The 21,354-nt window shown below is 46.2% G+C and overlaps 1 protein-coding gene across 1 annotated transcript in view; it reads left to right on the top strand.

Moving 5' to 3' along the window:
- The window catches only part of T265_11084 (hypothetical protein), a gene marked incomplete at both ends in the record, with an annotated part of 30,740 nt that extends 11,239 nt beyond the window's left edge, over positions 1 to 19,501 (top strand). The window contains 6 exons of the mRNA XM_009177645.1: positions 4,261 to 4,716; positions 8,733 to 9,050; positions 10,088 to 10,490; positions 11,318 to 11,410; positions 14,613 to 15,088; positions 15,891 to 19,501. Of these exons, the coding sequence (XP_009175909.1) occupies positions 4,261 to 4,716; positions 8,733 to 9,050; positions 10,088 to 10,490; positions 11,318 to 11,410; positions 14,613 to 15,088; positions 15,891 to 16,094 (1,950 nt within the window). The remainder of the gene's footprint in view (positions 1 to 4,260; positions 4,717 to 8,732; positions 9,051 to 10,087; positions 10,491 to 11,317; positions 11,411 to 14,612; positions 15,089 to 15,890) is intronic.
- Between the last annotated feature and the right edge of the window lie 1,853 nt (positions 19,502 to 21,354).

Below are 21,354 nucleotides of genomic sequence, written 5' to 3'. Positions count from 1 at the left end.
TAGTTATGCAAAGTCTAGATGTGCATCATCGAACGGAAAATCGAACCGGACGAACCACATGAATATTTCTAGTATGTGGCCATAAGGGCCACAGTTAACACAACGGCTTTTCAGCAGAGTCCGAATGCTCATCATCATTCACATCGGCGCCGGCTCTGAAGCACTGATGCTTCATTGCCACGCATTCATGTCGATTTACCTTAAGACGTAGGTAAAATTGGAAAAGGGAAGTTTAGTGCTAACTGTTAGGCGGAATTCCACACGGTTCCCGCTTTACTGCTCACAGTCAGGTGCTGCTACGGCCGAAAAGCCCAACCCACGCAGGATTGGCCAAAAGTTCGCGACGCTTGCCGGTCCGGCATCAAGCCGGGATCTGATTGGTCGAAATTCTGGACCCAACAGCCAATCATGACCCAGTATTGTCCGAATGCCGGTTGCCAGTGGCGCATCCAGAACGCGTCAGAATTTCTAGAAAGTTATTGCTGCCTGCGCTGTATATATGAAGCGCTGTACAAGTGTTCCTGACTTCGTTTTGGGCGTTAATATACCTTGTGCGCCTTTGGTAGTTGTTTTGACGTGAACGCTAGCTTGCGAGGCTCAGACCGAGAACTAAGCTGAGAAAAATACCGTTACTACACAAACCTAATGCAAACATGTGGTATGCCCACCCTTCAACACTCAATCGAACACTTCGCATAGAAGCGGGTAAAATGGACGTTATTTACCTTTTTCGCTGCCCTACGTTGCAGCTGGAATGATTAATCTTGATCGCCCCTGGTGTTTTGATGAACGGCTACACAAGTCCGTACGTGCTATAGGGAAGTCCGCAATGGCTACCGCTCCGGGTCAACGGTGCTGCTTCTCTGAAACCACCATCCCCTAATAGCGTTGAGCAGAACCTTTTAATTTCAATAGAAAATATAATGTGGAACGGTCATGATTGCTGTGCAGTCTAACCTGTTCATTGGAGCACACTGTTGCGGAATTGCGAAGCACGACTTATGCAAGGAAAAAAACGACGACTTCGAATCCTCACTATCTATAGATTCATGTGATCCCCCAGGCTATACAGGACCAAGTCTGGATGCGTAAAATTCTCATAACAGTCACCGGACCCATCCACTTTTTACGCGGGTGGTTCGTGCACACGACAGCAAGTTTGTAGGCCAAACTCTCGGTGGTTCCATAACCATTTATGCGACCACGTGATTTGTAATTTACGTAAGCATCCACCTTAGTACTACTTTTTTGAGCGAACGTTCTCCTAGTACCGTTGTTTACGTTTTGAAAGAATACCCGCTTCGTATCTCAGATACCAGACTTGACGTCGCTCTCGAGGAAAGTTGGGCTACAACTGACAATCAGCCATTAATTCGGGATAGCGGGATGTTGCAGTGCCTTCATAGGGAGTTGTAAATTTAACTGCTAAATCAAGATCCCTTGTATGGTTCCTTGGTTGCGCCTACCATTTGACCTCAAGGCGAGACTGAAGAGGCAAGAGATGTGAGCACGGTGTATCCCTATTGTCGCAACTAGTGTAGGGTGTACTGCGTGTCTTAAAGCAGGATTTGTGAGTGGACCTACCTTCTATCTCTCTTAGCGACTACCATCCCTAATGCGACAATACGTTGTTCGTTTGTTTCAAAATGGGTACCGTCGATCGAGTCTTATTGTTCGACAGTCAAGTTTCTGGACTATTTGCCGATCAACGCAACGAACAACTATGACAGCCCTTAGTCTTGTTCCACAGCGCACGCGAACTGGACAGAATGGTGAAACCAGTCCATCTGTTTTCCTTCTTCCGTTGTTTCCAACCCGAGATCACTGAAGTGACTCACCCTCATGTCTCAAAATGCCCTCCGTTTTGCTGTTGTTTCTAAGGGTGAGGTTTGCCTTCACACCTCTTCCCTCGCCCCCTGCGCTCACTCATCCATCCACTTTCCCGTTACCTTTTGTCCAAGGCAAGACGTGTGCCTGTTGCCTCTCGATATTGCAGTGATTACGCCTCTGAGGTTCTTCCCTCTCCACTTTCGGCTGTGAGAATGTTCTTCAGTTCGACTCTGCATTAGTTACTCTGAATAGCCTGTTTCCTCGACTGCGATTGATCAAGCTGGAGTTTTTCAGTTTCTGTCTGGGTTGTCTGACGGAGTCGAAGGTGTGGGCACCTCGAATATTCGTGTTAGGCTAGCCTAAATCTCTCCCTCCTCCCTGCCCCATTTATCCTTCCGATATAGAGCATCTTTCATATAAATTGACTTCGTTGTACGGCGGTGAATAACTAGCATTCTCATCTGGTGTTTCTGTTAATGATGATGAGCACTTCAGTTTTTTCTTCACCCTTTGTTGTGCCTATTTCTCCACCTCCAAGATTCTCGTCGCTTCCAGCTTTTTCCTTGGCTGGCTGTTCTGCGCAATACGTTGTATCTGAAGGCGCGGTAACTGGAAATAACTTTTTACGGAGATAAGACTTGTACTTGCATAAGATAAGACTTGCACTTCCATTTACGGGTTTACCACGAAATTCTCCTCTAGGTCGGACCAGAATCTGCGTGATACTCGAAGCGCTCATCTAAGAAAGTCCGATCCTGATTTGCTCACATTCTGACCTATCAAGACGTGCCTTTGTTTGCAGTCAAAAAACTTCCGAGGTCGTAGGAGTTTCCAGGTTCACTGTTCAGGGAACCAATACCGTTTGGCGGTCCGACTGAGCAGCATCGTGTCCATGGGAATTGTTATCCAAAGTGCCCAGCGGTCGAGTTTTTCTCTATTGAGGGTGATCCTTGATAGTATCACTCACAGGCTGTTTCGGAGGACCGGTCGCTTATTTTCACTCGACTTCTGTTAATCCGGCGGGAACATTTCTCTGATTTTAGCGGCGACATCTGATATCCGGTGTTCCATTTCGCCTTTTAGCGCCGCGTTACATGTACATCTCACGGCGTCGTGCGAGAATGCAGTGATCTCTTTCCAGAGCGAGTTGACATTCGTCGGTGAGGCATTTGAATTCGCTTCCAGATGGTTCTGATAAGTTGGTTTAACTTCAGGATCTTCATGCCTGTCAGTTGCTAAATCTGTTTGCCGCCTGTGCGATTCCAAAATGCGGGTAGTGGAACGACTCTGGACGAATTCGTGATCAGAATCCGCGTGTCTTAGAAGTGACAGTTTGCTGCTTATCCACACCGCCGATACTCGGTAGCAGTGTAATCAATTCGGACCTGTGGCGGACACGCTGTTGGGGGGCACCATGTAGCTGGACGATTCTGGTTATTCCGGATGTTAGTCATGCATAAATGCAGTCTGCGGTCAGGGCCTATCAGTTGCCCACTGTTATGTTATACCGGGTCCACCTCCATTTAATCACCCTATTGAATCTCGCCCGAAGTGTATATTCAGATCCACGGCAACCTCATTAAGATCTGAACACTTGAGATGCCTTTGCAGCGAACTAAGGACGTCGTAAGAGTTTTATCTGATGTCAGCCGCAGTCGGTTGGAGCGTAAATAGACACGGCAGGCAGACCACAGTTAATTTCCCGTTTGTGGAATCCACATATGTTGCAAGACGAATCGCATGCAGGCGGCTGTCAACGCGTATCCAGCAAAAGCAGGATCCGGTGACTTAGAGCGGTGCCGACCCCTACATAGCACCCTCTGGTTCACCAGTGGTGTACAGGCGGAAGCACTGTTTGATACCTTACGCAGTGTCCAGTGTGTTTTGTGCAACCGATTTGTCCCACATTATCCCTTACTAGCAATCTCTAGGTGTAGCATCCTTTTCTCTATGTCATCCTTACTTCCATGGCATATGTCTCCCCAAGATTCTGATAACATCCACTCGTCTCATTCTCTGTTCTCTCTGCACTCCAATTGTATTGTGCCCTCCTGTGGGATCGATCCTAACCTCTTTTGTAACCTTCACTTACCATTGTATCTTTATCCTCTGGGAATATACAACTCTCGAAGATCTAAGGTTACATGTTCTTGTGGTGTATATTACTTACAAGGCATCTCTTCTTCAGTAGGCTTTTTATTTTGTTACAAAAAAGCTCATGTATGGCCGTTCATGATTGCGCCGCTATGGTCTGTCAATCACTCTCGTGGCAGACTTCTTAGCTTCCAATTGTTTACTAATTGTTCATGCCGCGTATTCGCGATCTGTGGGGTTTTCTGCTAGAGCTGCTAGTCACGTCAGTTTAGAACTTACACGGAATGTCCTGTCATTGTTTGACACTTATTCACGTTCCTTTTGTGTCAACATTAGGAACGCATGGTAATCAATCCGTTCAACAATACCTATCGCGCTGATTCTGTGAAATATCTCATGAGTCATGGCTTCAAAAAAGAAGAAGCATTACCCGCGCTCATTGACTGTAATATGGATCCAGAGCGTGCTCTGCACGAGCTGCGTGAGAGATTCAATAACACGCGCTCGGCGATCAACATGCCATCTTCGGGTGCCGCTGGGTTCCAGTCGGGCTTGGGGAATATGGCTTCGCCATTTCAAAATACGAACAATTTCACTCAGTCTAATCAGCATCCAGGATCCGTGTGTGCCCCATCAATGTTAACCAGTTCGGGGGCTGGTCCGCCCCTTTTCTCTGGTCCAAATCAGCGTGCGAAACTTCCAGGGGCTCAAAATAATTCAAGCGCTCTTCCAATGATGACCATGGCGAACCATCCGAACCCGCAGCTGATTCGTCAGCAACTGACACAACAGGTTAGATTATTGCCTTTCACTAAACCGTCCATTTCGTAGTTTCGTTGCACGTCTCGTTGTCACTAGCGTTGTTAACAGCGATTCTGTTGAAGTTTCACGTACCCCTAGGGGGCGTTCCATGTTCTTACTCTCCTACTGTGCGACTTCACGAATATCTTGAATGACTGTCACGCATAAAGCACAATCCGTGACTCATTGGGACGTAATTGGTGAATTAACGTGTAGTTTGTGTGCAACAGCATCTCTAGCGCCACACGACCCCGAGACGAAAGAAAGGTTTGGAGAGAGTCTTTCAGTTTCCCTTCTAACGGGCTTCGTTGGATGTTATAGTGAGCAACTCAGACGAGAAATAACAGCATTGACGCACGCCTGTAGGATATCTCGTCATCTTTAGTATCCACTGGATGACTGTTCAGAGTAGGAATAGGACCATGAATCCCTGTGGTTGCCCTTCGGTTATGGGGTAGATCGACATCTAGCAGTCATCTATATCTGTCTGTTTGTATGGGGCAGCGGCCACATCCTTATAAATCCCTTAGGTTGGCTAAGCATGTTGAGTCCTCAGCTGCTTTATACGCTGCCTCCGGTTGTGCGAGGATTAGAGTTGCACTTTCCAGCCAGAAGTCGAGTGACAATGTATTTTGCATTAACTCCTGGGGAACTCTGTTTTTATGTGGGCTTATTAGTGCACTGTTGATGATGACAATACAAATCAGAAGGTATCTGCACTAATAAAAGTTTTTAGTATAGTTGACAATGGTGAGATGCCACACGTATGAAAATAAATACGATGCAAAATGGGAGCAAGTCAAAAGAGGAACTTATCGTCTGTGAGAGTTCCTTGGTGAAAGTCCGGACGGCGGGAACGTGTTTTCCCCGCAGTTTGGCTGCTACACGTATTCCATAGTTGTCCGTGAACTTGTGGGGAGTGGTTGACTTCCTGCTCCCTGTGCGGGCGCGTGTGTGTGTTGGGCAGAGTTGTATGCCTATTTATTGTGTGCAGTGTGAAGAGAGGGGAGAGTGTCTCTTCATGTTTGATGCCTGTACGAACATGAATACAACTTGACCTGATGTGGTTGAAGCTCCTAAGCGTGACGCAAATGGTTGCAGAGTGAACAAAAATGGGTGAGAAGTTGTAGTGTACACGTTGTCGGCTAAGGTTGCAAGTGGGACAGGAATTGTCACGTGGTTTGAGTGTTTGTGACGCGTGATCTGATGAGTGACCTCTACAGGCTGAAGTTTGCGCGGAGATTTCGAACATGGTTGGCCGCAATCATGGGTTTTCCTCGGTATGGTTAAGTCAAGTAGGGTTTTGTACACTCGTTTATGAACTCTTAAACGATTTCAACTGGAAAATAAACGAAAATCATATCAATCGGCGTACATTTTGGTAGCAGTTTAATGAGCTGACAATCATGTCGGGGAAAAGATGGAATAACGGTACGACCACATGTGGACAATAAAGGCGGTAACAAAATCTAAGTAAGCTCCTGTGGAACTGACGGGTGTCGGGGTTTTCTGAGAATGCAAGGGAAGCCCGGGAATTAAGGTGATGGGAATGATGGATTTGATCGAGCTCAGCTAGAGTTTACCACTAAACACAATCATAATTTTTGGTCTGGGTGCTTTCTGGATTGTAAATGGCGCGCAATTTCGCCACAGAAAGTGGGCTATGGTGAACGGGCACCAGCTACCAGGACATTTCCCGTGCGGTTTCTCACTGGGTTAGGATGACGGTCGGATATCCTGATGATTACCAACTTTTTGAACCGAGGGTGAAGTTTAAGAATTCATGACACAGGGTTGTGACGGAATGCCAACTACCGGTCTTACTGATGACCACACTGAGGAAGAACGCCACCAGCAGCCATTTTTCTGCGTCGCCTTATTAAGAGGGAGGTCTATGGCAGTGTCTCAACTGCACGAGGGTCCGAAACCCAGATCTGATTGCGCAGCCGCTGCCGAACTAGGGGCATGCGTGTATACGTCTCTTACTTCCTAGTAGGAGCAGGATTTTCAGCGTGTATGAAGTCCGTCATTCCTACACTTAGCTCCGCTTTTTCCTCCTGTCAGCCAGTTTGTCTTAAAGAGCAGATGGGAGGACCGCCTCCCTATGCTGTGGAATGTCTTCGGTCCACTTATTTCCGCTTCGGATCCTACTTAAATCAGGTTAGTTACGTGACTGTTCATTAAGATATCTACCTGCAGCTAACCTACTGATAATACAGGTGTCAATATCTGGGTTCACTGAAACTTCATGAGACTGGACTAGGCATTGACTCATACAGACAACCGGTGAATGGCTAGAATTCAGCCCCTAAATAGCCAACAAACCACAGTTACCTCAGAAAAATAGTAATGCATATCACGAATCTACGATCTGGGCCAGTCAACGCGACCACGTGGTGTCAGTTGAGCAGGGACTGCATTAGGTGAATACTGCATCCGCAAACCATCTGAAGATAAGCTTTCGCAAAACCGCGGACCGCTTGCTCACCAAGGCCATTTGCTCTTGTGAGGTAACGTCCGAAAGAAAAACATGCTTTCGCAGGACATGTAGCATCTCAGAGTGCTACGGAACCGACTGCTACTAGCTCCCGTCCCAGCTTGAATTTCGAATGAAGTCTGTGTTTTCTTCCGCTTTTGAAAGATGTGAAAATGAAAGACCAAGTCTTTTGGTAATGAAATTTATATCCAGTGAAGAAAAACCTGTTCTGTTGTTGGAGAACTCGGCCTACTCTTCCTTGTCTCACCGGACAGCGTGGGTTTTCTACCCGTGAGCATTTTCATGGAATCATCCTGTGTCCTCGAGGATAACTGCCATCCATGTTTGGAACTTGGTCTCTCCATCATTTGTGTCTATGGTGAAACGTTTGTCCCACGATAAACAGTGAGACAACCGATTTGGATCTTTGCATCTTGTCCAAACCGTCGGCTGTCGATGGCAAAAGCGCATTGTAATCGTATACTCCATCCTGACAGGGAGTCCCGACCATTAGCTGTCATCTTATGATAGTGATAATGCCCTAACTCAGTCCTCTGTCTGTACCTTCGAAAATAGCGTTTTCGGCAAAAGGTGTACAAAGTCCATAACCATGTCACGCGCAAAGCGTCATATTTAAAATGTATGAGGCGAAAACATTCTGGAAATTCGGACGCCTCTGAACGTGGCACTTGCGACTGGCATTCGGCGGACACTGAAACATGATTAGTTGTTGGGCCACGCTTCCCCCAGTTAGAGCTCGCTTTGATGCTAGACATGCAGGTAGCGCGGTCTTCTGGCCAATCGTGTTCGACTTACGCTTCTCAGCTGTAGCAGAGGCGGTAAGGCAATTTTGGCGCGGGTTTCCTCCCAGCACACCTTACCATGGTAGTTGACCTTCACCGTTTCGGCGTCTTGTTGAGTTGTACTGGCTGGATCTTTGTTTTTCAAGCTTTAATCAAGCCACTGAAACCCTCTTCTACTACCACTATTCATCCGACTGATACTTTTCAGACGTAGCAGTTACTGTGATATTTTTGCCCAGATAAGTTCTCTGGCACCTAATAGTACGGAAAACAAACCATGGATTTTTTCAGGGTACCAAACGACTTGTTCATTTGTGGGTCAATAACGCCGTGCATTAAGGATAAGTGGACCGCACCATTTCATTGGAGTGACTTGGCGAAGGATTTTACATTTTTAAACGGAACCGTTGTAGAGTCTTTGTCAAAACAGCTATCACCTGTCGTTAAGGAAACTTATTTTAAAGACCAGTCCAATATCACAGGTTGTTCCATTGATTAATTATGAGCATATGTATGAGACGATGCTGAGATGTGGGAGGGTTGTGGCGATAATCCGGCAGTCAAATTCAAGAAACGCGTTCTAGAATTGCCTCGGTATAGCATAGCACACAGGAAGCTCATTCATCCAGTAGTCTGAAGGTTTCAGTCCTTTGATTATAGTACGACAAACTAGATTTGTCCTGAGTCGTCATAGAACGTTTACATATCAGTAGTCTATTTCGTTTCAGGTAAGATCTGCCCTGAATTTGTCACTTCCATCTAACCCCATGAACGGTCCAATCGGGAACAATTCCGTTGGTGTCGCAGGAACCTCACTTTTGGGTCAGCCACCTCCCCCATTACTCAATGGCGGATCGGGTGCTACCTTGCCAGGCGCGTTAACTCCGTCCAATGGACCTAACTTCTTATCATCTCACAGCAGGAACCCGGGCGGTATTCCTGGCGCGTTGACGCCTTTTGCATCCAACTTACCTAACACAGGAAAACGCTCAGCCCGGCAAATGACCATCATTTCAGCGATACAGGACTTACACAAAAAACATCAGGTAATCCGTACTATCGAATACCATTTTGAGTCATCAGTTTTCTAACCAGGTGGAAGCGAGATGGCTCAACTGGTTAGAGCGCGAATTTACTGACCGGAAGGTCCGTGGTTCGAATTGGCCTCTTCCTCTCGACTTCCCCAGTCTAGGCTTGGGCAGTCTGGCAGTATCCCAGTTCTCGTGCTTCCTTCGGGTGGCATGGCAGTTAGGCACAGAAAGGGTGTTGCAGCTGAAAGGCTGGTGTGTTTCCAACTAGGTAGGCGAAAGCGTCCAAAATAGCTTAAATGCTATCGTCTCTCGCGAACTGAAAAGTGAACACTCTCTACGGACAACCCGCTACGGTGTATTCGGCACTCGAAAGTTTAGACTTTGTTTTTTCATGACAGTAAGCGTCACTGTTGTTGGTGGGCAAGTTGACTTAAGTATACAGCTTAACTGTGCTAACCAGATTCTACTGGTAATAACCGATCGCGTGGCTCTCATCCTATGTAACTTGCACATGATTGATGTGCGGAAGGATCGACGGCAGGTGTCAAGCACTGATATGCCATAGATTGTAAAATACCCATGGTCACTTCCACGTCTGTGATACGTTTTATGCGCTTTCTCGCACATAATTTGCTTCGGTAGTGTTTCGACACCAAGGACCATATTCTGTGTGGAACATCTAAGTTTGTACGTTTGTGGACGAAGTGACTGCAATACGCATCCTCACACAGAGATGACCGAAGGGATTGGGCAAACGATTACCATCTAAGAGGGCAGCTCATGATGGAACGGAAGATCCGTGGCTCGGACGCAATCTCAACATGTCGACTGCTGTTGTCTAAGCTTGAGCAACTTGGCATTATCTCAGCCCTCCTGCTTCCTTCGGGTGGCATGGTAGCTACGCACCAGAAGGGTTTTACTGCTGAATGATTATCTCATGACTGAGTTCACTATAAATTACACGATTGTCACAAGCCTGCGCACATGCCTTTGTTGTAAACTCATCTTACTGGTACTGTAATATTGAACACCGACCTTTTTTTATATTACAGAGCATACAACAACAGATAATTATGTACCGAAACAATCCAACAATGTGCTCTCAGCCACAATATGCAGACCTTTTTACGGAACTGCAGGGTCAAATGCAGCAGATCGAGGCTCAGCTGAAAGCCAAACAAGCTCAGTTGAATATTGCCTATGCACAGGATTGTGCCGCAGCTGCAGCTTCATCTACCCTGGGGCATTCGTCTTCTCCCCTGGGAGATGTTAACGGCCCCGGAATATCCGTGCTGAATCCTAACGCTCCCTCATCTGTCCCCTCCGGCAATGCATCACTCACCAACAACAACGGTCAGACTCTGGGTGTGTTTCAGCACAGTCGGACCAATCCAGATCAGTTGGTACAACAACTAATGGAGTTGCGTCTCCGACCTGGCGGATCATCAGGAGGATGTAGGTTAATAACGCCATCTCTATAGTTTTCTCACGCTAAATACCGTCAGCATCGTTGAGGGTTTTGAAACCGTCTGGTACTGGAGAAAGACTGACATGTTTTGAACGTACATTTTGCGAGATTTTATGTGATCCTCCGTGCTTGTTTAACCTCCACCGATGGTTCCCAGTCTTTTCCTCCACAATGGTCTCCATTCATGTGGTCATATCTGGTTTTGCGGACCCATGAAGACAACGACTAAACGCACTGTCGTTCTTGTTTTTAATGCGGTTATCCTATCCATCGAAACGGTGTCCACTTAATGCAATGTGCGGTTGTAGAACAAAGTCTCGCAATACATCTGCTATAGTACGTTTTCGCTAGTAACTGGTTACAACCGCTCCTCACGAAATTCAAAAATACTCCTGTGAATGCTCTCATGGGTGACAAAGTGTATCGTACACGGAATCGGCGGTAAGCAACTGATACCGAAGAACAAGGTCAGATTCATTGCCATTGCAATGGGATGACGCGCGAATTTACTAACCGAAAGGTCCGTGGTTCTAACCCTTTCGGTTTCCCTTGTCTAGATTTGGGCAAGCTGGCAGGATACCAGCCCTCGTACTTCTTTCGGTGGCATGGCAGCTGGGCGCCGAAAAGGTGTTGCAGTGAACGCTCATCTTTTGGTATACAAACCAAATTGAAATCAGCTGAAATGTGTATTAATGAGATTTGCTGCAGGATGTTCTGCAACCTCCCTACATTGGTAAATACTGGCAGCTGGCCGGGTTGTGCGCTTTCTTCGCTAACCCACTGCTCTAATCGTGTTTTTCTTGCACTATTTTAGCGGCAATGGATGGAGAAACAGAATTTCCGACAATCGGCACATGGACACCTTACAGAAGCGGAAACATGGATAACCCTGATAAGGATGTTTCCGGTGAGTATTGGCTAATTCCAATTCACCTTAGTTGCCTGTCAAAACTGGTGGACTGATCAGATGTATGACAACCACTGCTAGAGGATTATCTTCATTTCTTCGACTGAATCTACATTCTCGGTGTGATCGTTCATGTCTGCTTTCTTTCCACGTACATACAGAAGTCCTGTGAACTTATCGTGGTATCGAAATCCTAGCGGATCCCGATCAAAGAGGCCCTACTTGTCGTCCCAGAAACACTCATTCTTGCTTTCGAAAAGTTAAATCGATAGGCAGACAGTGCGGTAATATGAATCCCACTCAGTTCAGAGCTTGCTCAAACTCGTTTAGGATGTGTCGTTTGCATACCTGATCGGTTTTACGCTGACTTTCCATCGTTGGTCCCGGGTTCGTGTGTGATTTCGCAACCATATTTGTCGAAGAGTGATTGTTACTTGTAGAATTCCGCAAATCGAGCAGTATTTCCAGGTCAATATTTGTTTACTGATGACGAGAAAATTTGTAGGGCATAATGCACATTGTGCGGAACAGCTAACAGCGTTGGAATTCAGGTTCTTGCTGTCGGAACTTCAGTTTCTCAGTGTAGTTTATTAAAACGGCTTAGTTGTCCAGTGACTTACAATAGGACAGTTGCGATTGTTAGCGTGGTTTAACTACCCAAACTTTCCTCTTCTGTTTGAATGAAGGTTGTCCACTCAAACTTCGAATTTGTGCTTACCAAAGGTGCCGAACCACAATTCTTACTGACAGCAATACAGCAGTAGTAAATATTGATGCCAAACTGTCGGGGACTAACATGGGTTATGATTGTTTGATGATTCCGACGCTACCGTCGTGCTAAGGTGTAGTAGTGGTGGGTGTAGTCTTATCACAACGTCGAATAATTCTACTCTTCACTGCTCGTTTATTCTTACTCGAAGTACGACGGCGTCTGTCACCTGAAGCCGGATCGTGTTATGTTTGAATATGCATGCGCGATAACGTACCGGTTAGCATCCCACAAGCGTATACTGTCCAGAAAAGCGACTTCCCTAAACTTCACAATATTAATCTATGCCTATCTGGTGTATGGTTCTGGTTGTATTGAAAGACATCGCTATTTTGAAAGTTCACTATTCTAGATCCAGGGTTTGCTTTTCGCGTTGCACATGCGGTTGAAGACCATTCAAACCCCATTTGAATTTCCTTTTCGCGCCAATTAATCTCATTAACCCTTTGAGTACCCCGACAGCGTGTTGCAAAATCAGAACAGCGGTGCGTCAATCATCAGCTTGAGTAATATGCTTTGGTCCCCTTGCACAGTTTGCACATCCAGCTAACCGGTGCTAGAATAACTGCTCAGAAAAAATATAGGCACCGAGGCCTCCCTTTCCACTTTCCAACAGAAGCAAATCTTGCAAGTTTGAACCTGGGTTCGACTGATTAGTTGGACAATGATGACACCGTGTAAATGCATTTATTTTCTGCACCGGATAAGGAGCTGTTTTCACTCCATCAGATGCGAAGGGTCTCATATCCAGCCTCGGGTGTTCTCATGGATGTAACTACCATACGGCGAAACAACAAAATGACTCATCTCATTTGAATACAGAAGAAATTCCACATTTAATTTACCCTTCCAGCAGAATCCCTTACTGAAAGCTAAACTAGCCTGTATGTCACTTTCACTTGTCTGAATCCATATCCGATGGCCAAGAGGCTGCATTGAACAGACGTTCCGGTTTCCTATTTCATTTAATCACCCCCACCAGTATCACATTTCCGTGTTCCTGTTTTGGTTTTCCACAGGTTTGGACAGTTTTTAATGGGCATTGTTAGCCTCGTGTTTGTAGTCGAAAGGTGGATATAGAATAAATGTGATAATTGTTGTCGACGAGATCTTTCTAGAGGTCTTTAATTGTGTTCTACGATTTTCCCATAGTAATGATTTCTTGGTTCGCGACAGTTTCTCCAGTCTGTTAGAGGGTTGCTTATTCCGAATGAGTTGTGATGGCAATGGTGGCGGGTCCGATTAGCTCAATCTCGGATGTTCGGCACTAGACGATTGTCCTACCAACAGTTTTCCGTGACTATTTGAATACTTGTCAGCAGATCTTTGTTTTAATCTGTTAGTATAACTATTTTCGGGGAGAAAGCTTTCAACAAAAGATCGCAGCTCAGTCTCATTTGCTCAGGTTCAAGTTGTGAAATTAATTTGGTTCCGATGGACTAGCGATGTACATCGAAGCAGTTATGGTCTCAATAGCTACGCTAATTTGCCTGCAAAATATGAACAAAGGTCATCAACCATTAGTATAAACACGGTCGAGTTCGGAGTTCCTACAGGGATTTGAGCGCTTTCTTGCCTATCGGCTTCCCTTGCCTAGGTTTGGGCAACCTGGCAGTATCCCAGCCCTTCTTTCGAGCAGCATGGCAGCTAGGCACCGGGTGTGACAGCTGAGCGATTGCTGAGCGTTATGCTTGACCGCTTCGTTGAGGTTTTAGAACCATCTGCCAAACAAAATAATTCCAAGTCAAAAATATACCTCAATTGTTCCTTCAGACCCGTTCCATCATGCACTTGTTTTCAGTGTAAGACGCAACCGATGAGTCGTAAACATGGTGTAATGGTGTGCATTGTCGGGAAGCCATATTCGTTGATCCCGCGAGCTTTAACTAGCTGAGTTTGGATACCGTACTACTTTGGCTTGACTAACTGAGTCTTGAGTACCAGGGCATAGCCTTTCCGGGTACTCAGCTTTGGTCCGAACTTGCGTGGTCGTACGTTGATTGAAGCTTCCGTGGACGTCTTACTTTCAAAGACCAGTGTTTGACCAGCACACTTATGTAGCGGCTCACTCCAGTAGTTACCCTAGTTGTGGTTGTCAAGCCTGAAGAATTGAACGAAAAACTAGGTCATACATTTCGGCTTACGATTGTGGTAGGATACTACTTTAGTAAGGTACCTTGATAGGTTGTACGACACAATAACATGTATACCATGCACTGTAGTTGGAAAGCTCACGTTTGGTGTGACAAAGACGTAGCAGACCTTCATGCATCTGGTCGAATTTTTGTATAAACTCGTAACCATGTTTGTTCATTCGGCTAAAAATATTGTTCAGTCCCCATCGGATGGCGTAGACAAGTGGCAAAGGCGCTGAGCAGACCTCATTCCCAACGTTTTTTCGGTATTAAATTCCAACGTTGCATTGCCTATTAGGTCCGCGGTCGGTAGCCGGACAACGTGCTGCTATTGGAAAGAATCGAAGTCACCCCACCTGGGGTAGCAACACCTGGCAACCTACTTACCATCGGACTAACGTTCATAATACCTCAAACTGGTCCGCATCACACGTTGACGGTGCTATAGCCATGACGCATCCAAATGGGTTGAAGTCTTCCAATATACAACCGGCTGTTGGTGGTGGTGGTGGAATGGCGGAACAACAGTCATCTGGCCCCTGGCTGCTTATCCAACCCACACCTACCGGTGGATTGGGGTCAAACTTGAACCTTCTACATAACCTCCTGTGCCACTATGGTTTGACTTACTTCCACGCTCTGAACCCAGCATCGGGGAGTGTTTTGGTACGCCTTCAGTCTCCTGAGTACGCCTTCCAAATGATGCGCGCCCTGGGTGATCGGCTTACTGTGGAGTCGATTACGGAACCGGAAAAGTTCCTCCAATTGCAGAGAGTTAGTTCATTTTTTTTTAGTTACTTTGCCCATTTGTCCATATTTCGGTCTTTGGGACCCATTGCAATAAGATAAATCCCCATATCAAAAATGAGTTTTCTGGTCCTGATCTTCTCTCTATTAAACCTATTTTGAAGGGCATATGTCCTGAGATCCAAAAGCCATCGGTATTCCGGTAGTTGATGTTTTTCAAATCCTGTACCATAGATCCTCAATTAATGACCCACTGGGATGACATTTCCGGAGTCTGTACGACAGTATTTCAGCCTTGAGTTTCTTGCGCAGAATACAGATGGGCGAGTACTTGTCAGGCGGGCCCCCCTTTTGCCGTCAGGTGATAAAAAGAGGCACAGATACAACTAAACTTCGGTAACCGATACGCCCGAGCTCTCGGTCATTTTGACCTGCCAAAGACTAGAAATCACTGTTGCTCTTGATTTGGTAACACGAATTGCATCTATGTCGCATCGATCGGGATTTGCTATCTCTCAGGAGCTTCTCATTTCATCAATACATCCATATAATGTTATCTAACCGATGTGCCATATACGATGGTTCATGCTTGGAGCGCGAATTTACTGATCGGGAAATCCGTGGTTCGAACCTGACCCCGGCTTCTCGACTCTGTAGGCTTGGACAGCCTGGCAGTATCCCAGCTCTCGCGCTTCTTTCGGGTGGCATGGCAGCTAGGCACCGAAAGTTTGTTACAGCTGGGCGATTTTTTTTATAGATCTTTAGTTAACGAGGTGCTTTCGTCACTTCCGCTTTCTAGTTCATATTTTTATGCTCTTTTCCTTCTTAGAACATGAACTCTCGGGAGAACTACGCACCTAGTCAATTCAGTCCACCTTGTGATACATCCGTTACAGCTTCCAGCTGGACACTCTGTGATCCGTCTGGCAACCCAACCTTTGTTTCTGCTGCGAACACTGCCTTTCCAACGAAGAAGCCAACGACTGCTCACAATTCATCCCGTCTAGGTGTTATGGTTTCAGGAATACACTAGCAAATTGACCTTTCATGGTGCAGATCTCACGAACGGCGCTGTATTCACGCTCCGGCTTATCTGAAAGACCATACTGTAACGTCTTCCAAACTATGCTTCTTTACTCCTCCACGTCCCCGTGAAAAACGTCTTGCTTCCGCATTTGAACAAACACCAATATCCTTTCATACGAAACTCAATGAGTGTATGACTCATTTCCCGTCCATTCTCCAACTGCTAGGTTACACTAGCATTGATGCATCTGAATTACTCACTCAGTCAATCAGCTTTTCAGACTTTGCCACAAAACTGACAATGAAGGCAAAACGCTCAATTCCTTGCTGCAACGCTGTACTGATGTGTGCTGTAGCACTAGTCAGAACGACTTGCCTTAATTGTGATCCTCTGCACAACAATTTATTATGCCTCCCACCCCGGCCCAATCATGCCATTGATACTATTGCCTTACATGCTCACTTTATATGTGCCTACGGGTAGGAGTGCTATTCGTCTCGCCACACGAATGCATCCGCCCCCACCGCTCCGACTCGTGCCATCCTCACCGTTTTTTATCGTCGTATTATCGTTCCTCCGGCTTATCTGGACGACCCCACAAATAACTATTTTACGCACCGATTGGTTTTCCGTCTTTCACCCCTTCCTAGCTTTCAAATCCATTCGCCATGTTGCTGTGTCTATCAAATGTTTCGGCGACTGTTCGCTTCTCCATGACGTATACTGTTTCCACGGTTGCATGTGTGGTGAGAGGGTGAACAGTTGTTCTGCTGCCTCATTATTTCTTCCGTCTAATCCGGCTCCTTTTTACGTTGAAATCAACTCCGTTCTTCATTACACGTTCCCTTTTCCCCTTGGAGTCCTGCTTTTCTACCCAGTCCGTTTTTTTGTCGATTCTTGCGGATTCTGTTCCTACAGCTGATGTCCATCTATCCCTTGACCCTTTCTATCAATTTTGTTCAAGCTGTGATCTCAGTGTTGGTGTTGACAAATTCCGTTCCATAACCGGTGCAATGCAAACCTTAACTATTCACTCTCCAGCATCTCATCCCACCACCTCAGAGACTGATCGCCTACCTCGCTTGCGTGTATCCGCACACTTGATAATCCGCATTACAAGTCATCTCACATAGTAGTACTGCCTCTTATCTCTTCATTTCATTCCACCAAAGCTCTGAGTCATTTTGTCCGCCCCGGCCATGTGTATGAGAAGCCGTTTTTCGACCAACCCGAGCTCACCCCGTATCGTAGACACGTGTATTCGTTCCTGCCAATCGGGTTTCAAGCCGGCACGTGATCGTACCGCATTTTCTGTCCATCGTTCCATTTTCTATCCGAAAGCGTTGTGCCAATGACAACACTCTTTAGTGTTGTTTCGAGTGTAGTGCGGTGGCCCCCTATTAATTGTGAAACTTTTGGTCCTCCAAGTCGCTCATCTTTGTTCCGTCGCCCACCGCGATGACCTACCCAAGCGTCTTTCTGTTCAGTTTTTGCTTTGTAGATTGTCAGCATCCTCCGATTTACCCATGTCCCTGTGAATGAACTTTGGCGACTGTTGCATTTCATTTTCGAATGAGGTGTCTGTGCGTGTGAGAATGATACCTGGCAGCTCTGGTTCATGCTTGCCGCAGCAGCAGTAGTAGATCTGTTGTTTACCGTTATTCGTATTCTCATTTTTGGCCAATCATTTCCACACGCCCATTTTACTCCGCTGCTTGTCCTCTATGCGCCTTGTGTACCATGATCGTACAGCCATTCCGGTGTCTGTGGGCTGGGGACCGTCGAATCAGCTCTCCGGTCACCCTACTTGATGTACTACTCCATATTCACTAGTGAACTAATAAATTAATTTCCATAATCTGACGTGCTATTTTGTAGTCGAACTATGTATTCTTATTACTACTATTATTCATACTTTTCCGTCTAGTTCTCTATCCCTACTGCCACTACTACTATTAAGATGCCTTTATTAACCACCTATGCTATTTTGCAGTATTTGTCTTCATCATAATCTGTTGATGTGCGTACGCCTGCCTACACGCGTCCATAATTGTGCACTTGTCTTTTTTTTGCAACAACTCTATTCTGACTGTGATTTTTAGTCCTGCCCATCTAGCTACCCCATCGCCTTTTTGCGCCACCCATATATCCCTGTTCCGTCAGTATTTTAGCTTCTTGTCATTCCTGAACCTAGTATTGTGAGTCCTGTGGAAATCAAGTACGTTGTATTTTCCAGGGATATTGTGGCTCATGTGATCCGGACCTTTCTTCTATGCCTGTATAACCGCGGGCGTTTTTCATATCATACACGGTGGACGTGCTTCCGAGAATAACGAACCTTGCGGCATCGTGTCTTGCCAAACTGTGCTGTCCAATTTTTGTCGCTGTCCACAAGTAAATAGCGCTCTTCCTCTCCTGGTTTCCGCATTCGGGCGTTGACGTCCATCCCTTGTCCAATCCCGTTTTTGGCTGGATATCGGCCCACTCTGCGTCCTGCCACCGATTGTTCGGTATACTCACACATATCCCCTCGAGATCAGGTTTTTGTGCTATATGCTGACTGTTGCCCATATTCTTCCATCCTACTATCTTGTTACTAGTGATTTATCCAGTTAGCTCCCTGGATGAACACGAAGCTCGTTGCGCCTATTTTCGCAACCGCTACGACCGATTCACTCGTGATTTTGTTGGCTGTTCTCATGCCTATTTCCAGTGCATGATTTCCTGGTCTCCCACGACTTTCGTCCATCAGTCATGAAGATTTCTCATTTTACGCATAATCTGTTTATTGTTTGTTTTCCTATGTTACATCTTCGCCGTTTATATTACTTCGTGTCCCCGTACCTGCGTGTTTGGTGTGTGTGTGCTTTTTCATATCTCCAGTCACGTCTCTTTGAATATGTCCACCATATTTTGACTTGGAACCCAATTTTTCCTGTTTCTTCTAACTTCACCTCGCCAACGTATCGCCTTCCCCCAAATTGGATGCTCGGTCCTCTCCTTTGGTTCCGGATGCTCCATCGGCATGTTTTCGGTCACCCAGGCCGCCACGCCGAAGCGATCGAGACTACAAACAGCAGCTTATTTTAGTTCAGCTCTTTTAGTTTGTCCTACTCTGCATTCACTGTTTCCAGACCCATCATCTTTCCTGCGCCCGAAGCATGCCGCGTACGACCTTCACAGGCCATGTCAGTCGCGCCAGCAATAAACGTTATGTTCCCAAATTGCCCCCAGCCACTTCGTAAAACTGATTATTGTACTAACTGTTTCGAAAGCTCATTTTCCCTTCGCCAGTTGTGCAGTCTCAACCGGGGTCTATTGTGTTAGAGCTGTTCTTACTGGTTCTCCATCTGAGTGAATCGTGTCCACACTTATCTTCTGTTTTCTTAGAACACAGGGAGTTGGCTTAACATCTTGCGGAGTTCGGTTACTTGACATCTGCTGCGTTCTCAGTGTTGTAAACTTGGTATGGGGCTCTGATTTCTTGATGAATTGCTGTCGTGATTAGTCATCGTACGCTTGGCACCAATGGTTTTGGTTATAACAACACTAGCATACCAGCTACCTGTGAGAGATTCCTCTCTAACAGTTGTATCAGTAGAAGGTTTATGGATTCGTGGTCGACGAATTTGCATAAGTTGTTTTTCATTTCTAAAGGGGTGTTTTTGCCGATTATCCAGAGGGGGACCGACGACTTATTTAAAGGTGCACACAACGTCAATTCCCAATCGACGGATTTTTTTAAAATTTGTACGTGGTTTGTCGGTTCTTATGTAGATGTGTCGAGGATGCGAGACCATTCATATTCCGTCTCTAGTGCTCATGTGCAAGGTACTTGGCTACACTCATCATCCCTGTTCGGTAGCTGGGTGCCGTTCTCTTTGGTTGCTGAGTACGACTGCTGAGCACTTTATCAGCTTTCGGTGGAGTTTGTGATCACTTTTCGTATCCCGGGTCGGCTTAACATTCGAGCAACTCCTAGGTCAGTGTCGGCCGGCCTCAGCATTATTCCGGGTAACCGCGCCCAGGCACTGACATGAGCTAGATCTGCCTGAATCATAATCCCAACACGGACTCTGTAGATCACGTAGAGATCGAGTTCCTTGTCTAGCCATTTTCGCCGTCGGTCGTGACAACATTCTCGGGTCCCTTTATTGGACATCCCTAGATAACCAATTCTACACGTTGGGGACACTGGTGGTGAAAAAAATGGGTATCCTATGGTCATACGGGTCATGTTTCACACTACTGGACAGTCACGGTGTTGAATACCCTGATTTTTTGCGCAACCCCGAATCCTTCGCACAATCTGGTGTTCAGCTGTATGTCGGTATTGCGTTGAATTTCCTGTTTATCGTGCCGGTTGGGTAGAATGATGGTATTTGGAGTATGCTACCCAATGGGTTATTGCACCTCATGTTGAAACTTCTTATGTAGAGAATATTTTTTAGTCTCAAACGTGTTTGTTTCCAATTTTCGGAGGCATAGGTAGTCTGTCGACTTGTTCAGCACATGGAGTTCACCCAGCATAACGGTGTCATCAACGATTTCCGGATCACCCTTTTGGGAACCCAACTGAGCACGTTTTAGTGACCAATGGACAGCAAAGTCACCATACCGGTATCGTACGCCAGTCGAAATCGGTGATCTTGCCGTATACCTGCCTTCACAGATAAGCAATAGTCTGTAGTGAGTTTCGTGTGCCTCTAAGATACAGATTCTCCACATGATGAGGCCCACCATGCGTGCATCGGAACATGGGCTATATCTGGGACGTTTGACTCATTTCAGTACTATACCAGTAAATTTTCTCGAGGCCACTGAATCACCGTATCGGCAACAACAAGCCGTTTCCACAGCGCTGGTTAACTCCAATCCGGTCAAGTATGTAATGCCTGTTGTCTCGCCCACCACCTGGAGCATTCCGTCCACGTGCAACCATCAAGTCTCTAAGTTTTGTTGACTGCTTACCGCGACTGTTCACAGAGCTCTCCCTTGTGGTGTTTATTAGATACTGGCTCGAAGTCGTTAACACCTACCACTAGTTTCACGCGGGTTTTTGTGAAGGGGCCACTGCAAATCTTGGGAGTGGTGAGTTCTATGCGACAAGCGTTGTTAAGTCAGTTGTACACGGCGATCTCACCCCCATGGTTGTCTGAGCTACCCACTGGTTCACTGTGATAGAGTTAGCAAGAGTTGTCAGGTTCAGTGATTTACAGTAGTCCTTTAGACAGTTACAATCGTAGGGGCTTCGCATGCAGGTATA

The sequence above is a fragment of the Opisthorchis viverrini genome (genome assembly GCF_000715545.1).
Source record: "Opisthorchis viverrini unplaced genomic scaffold opera_v5_440, whole genome shotgun sequence".
NCBI lineage: Eukaryota > Metazoa > Platyhelminthes > Trematoda > Opisthorchiida > Opisthorchiidae > Opisthorchis > Opisthorchis viverrini.
This window is presented reverse-complemented; position numbering and strand designations above follow the sequence as displayed.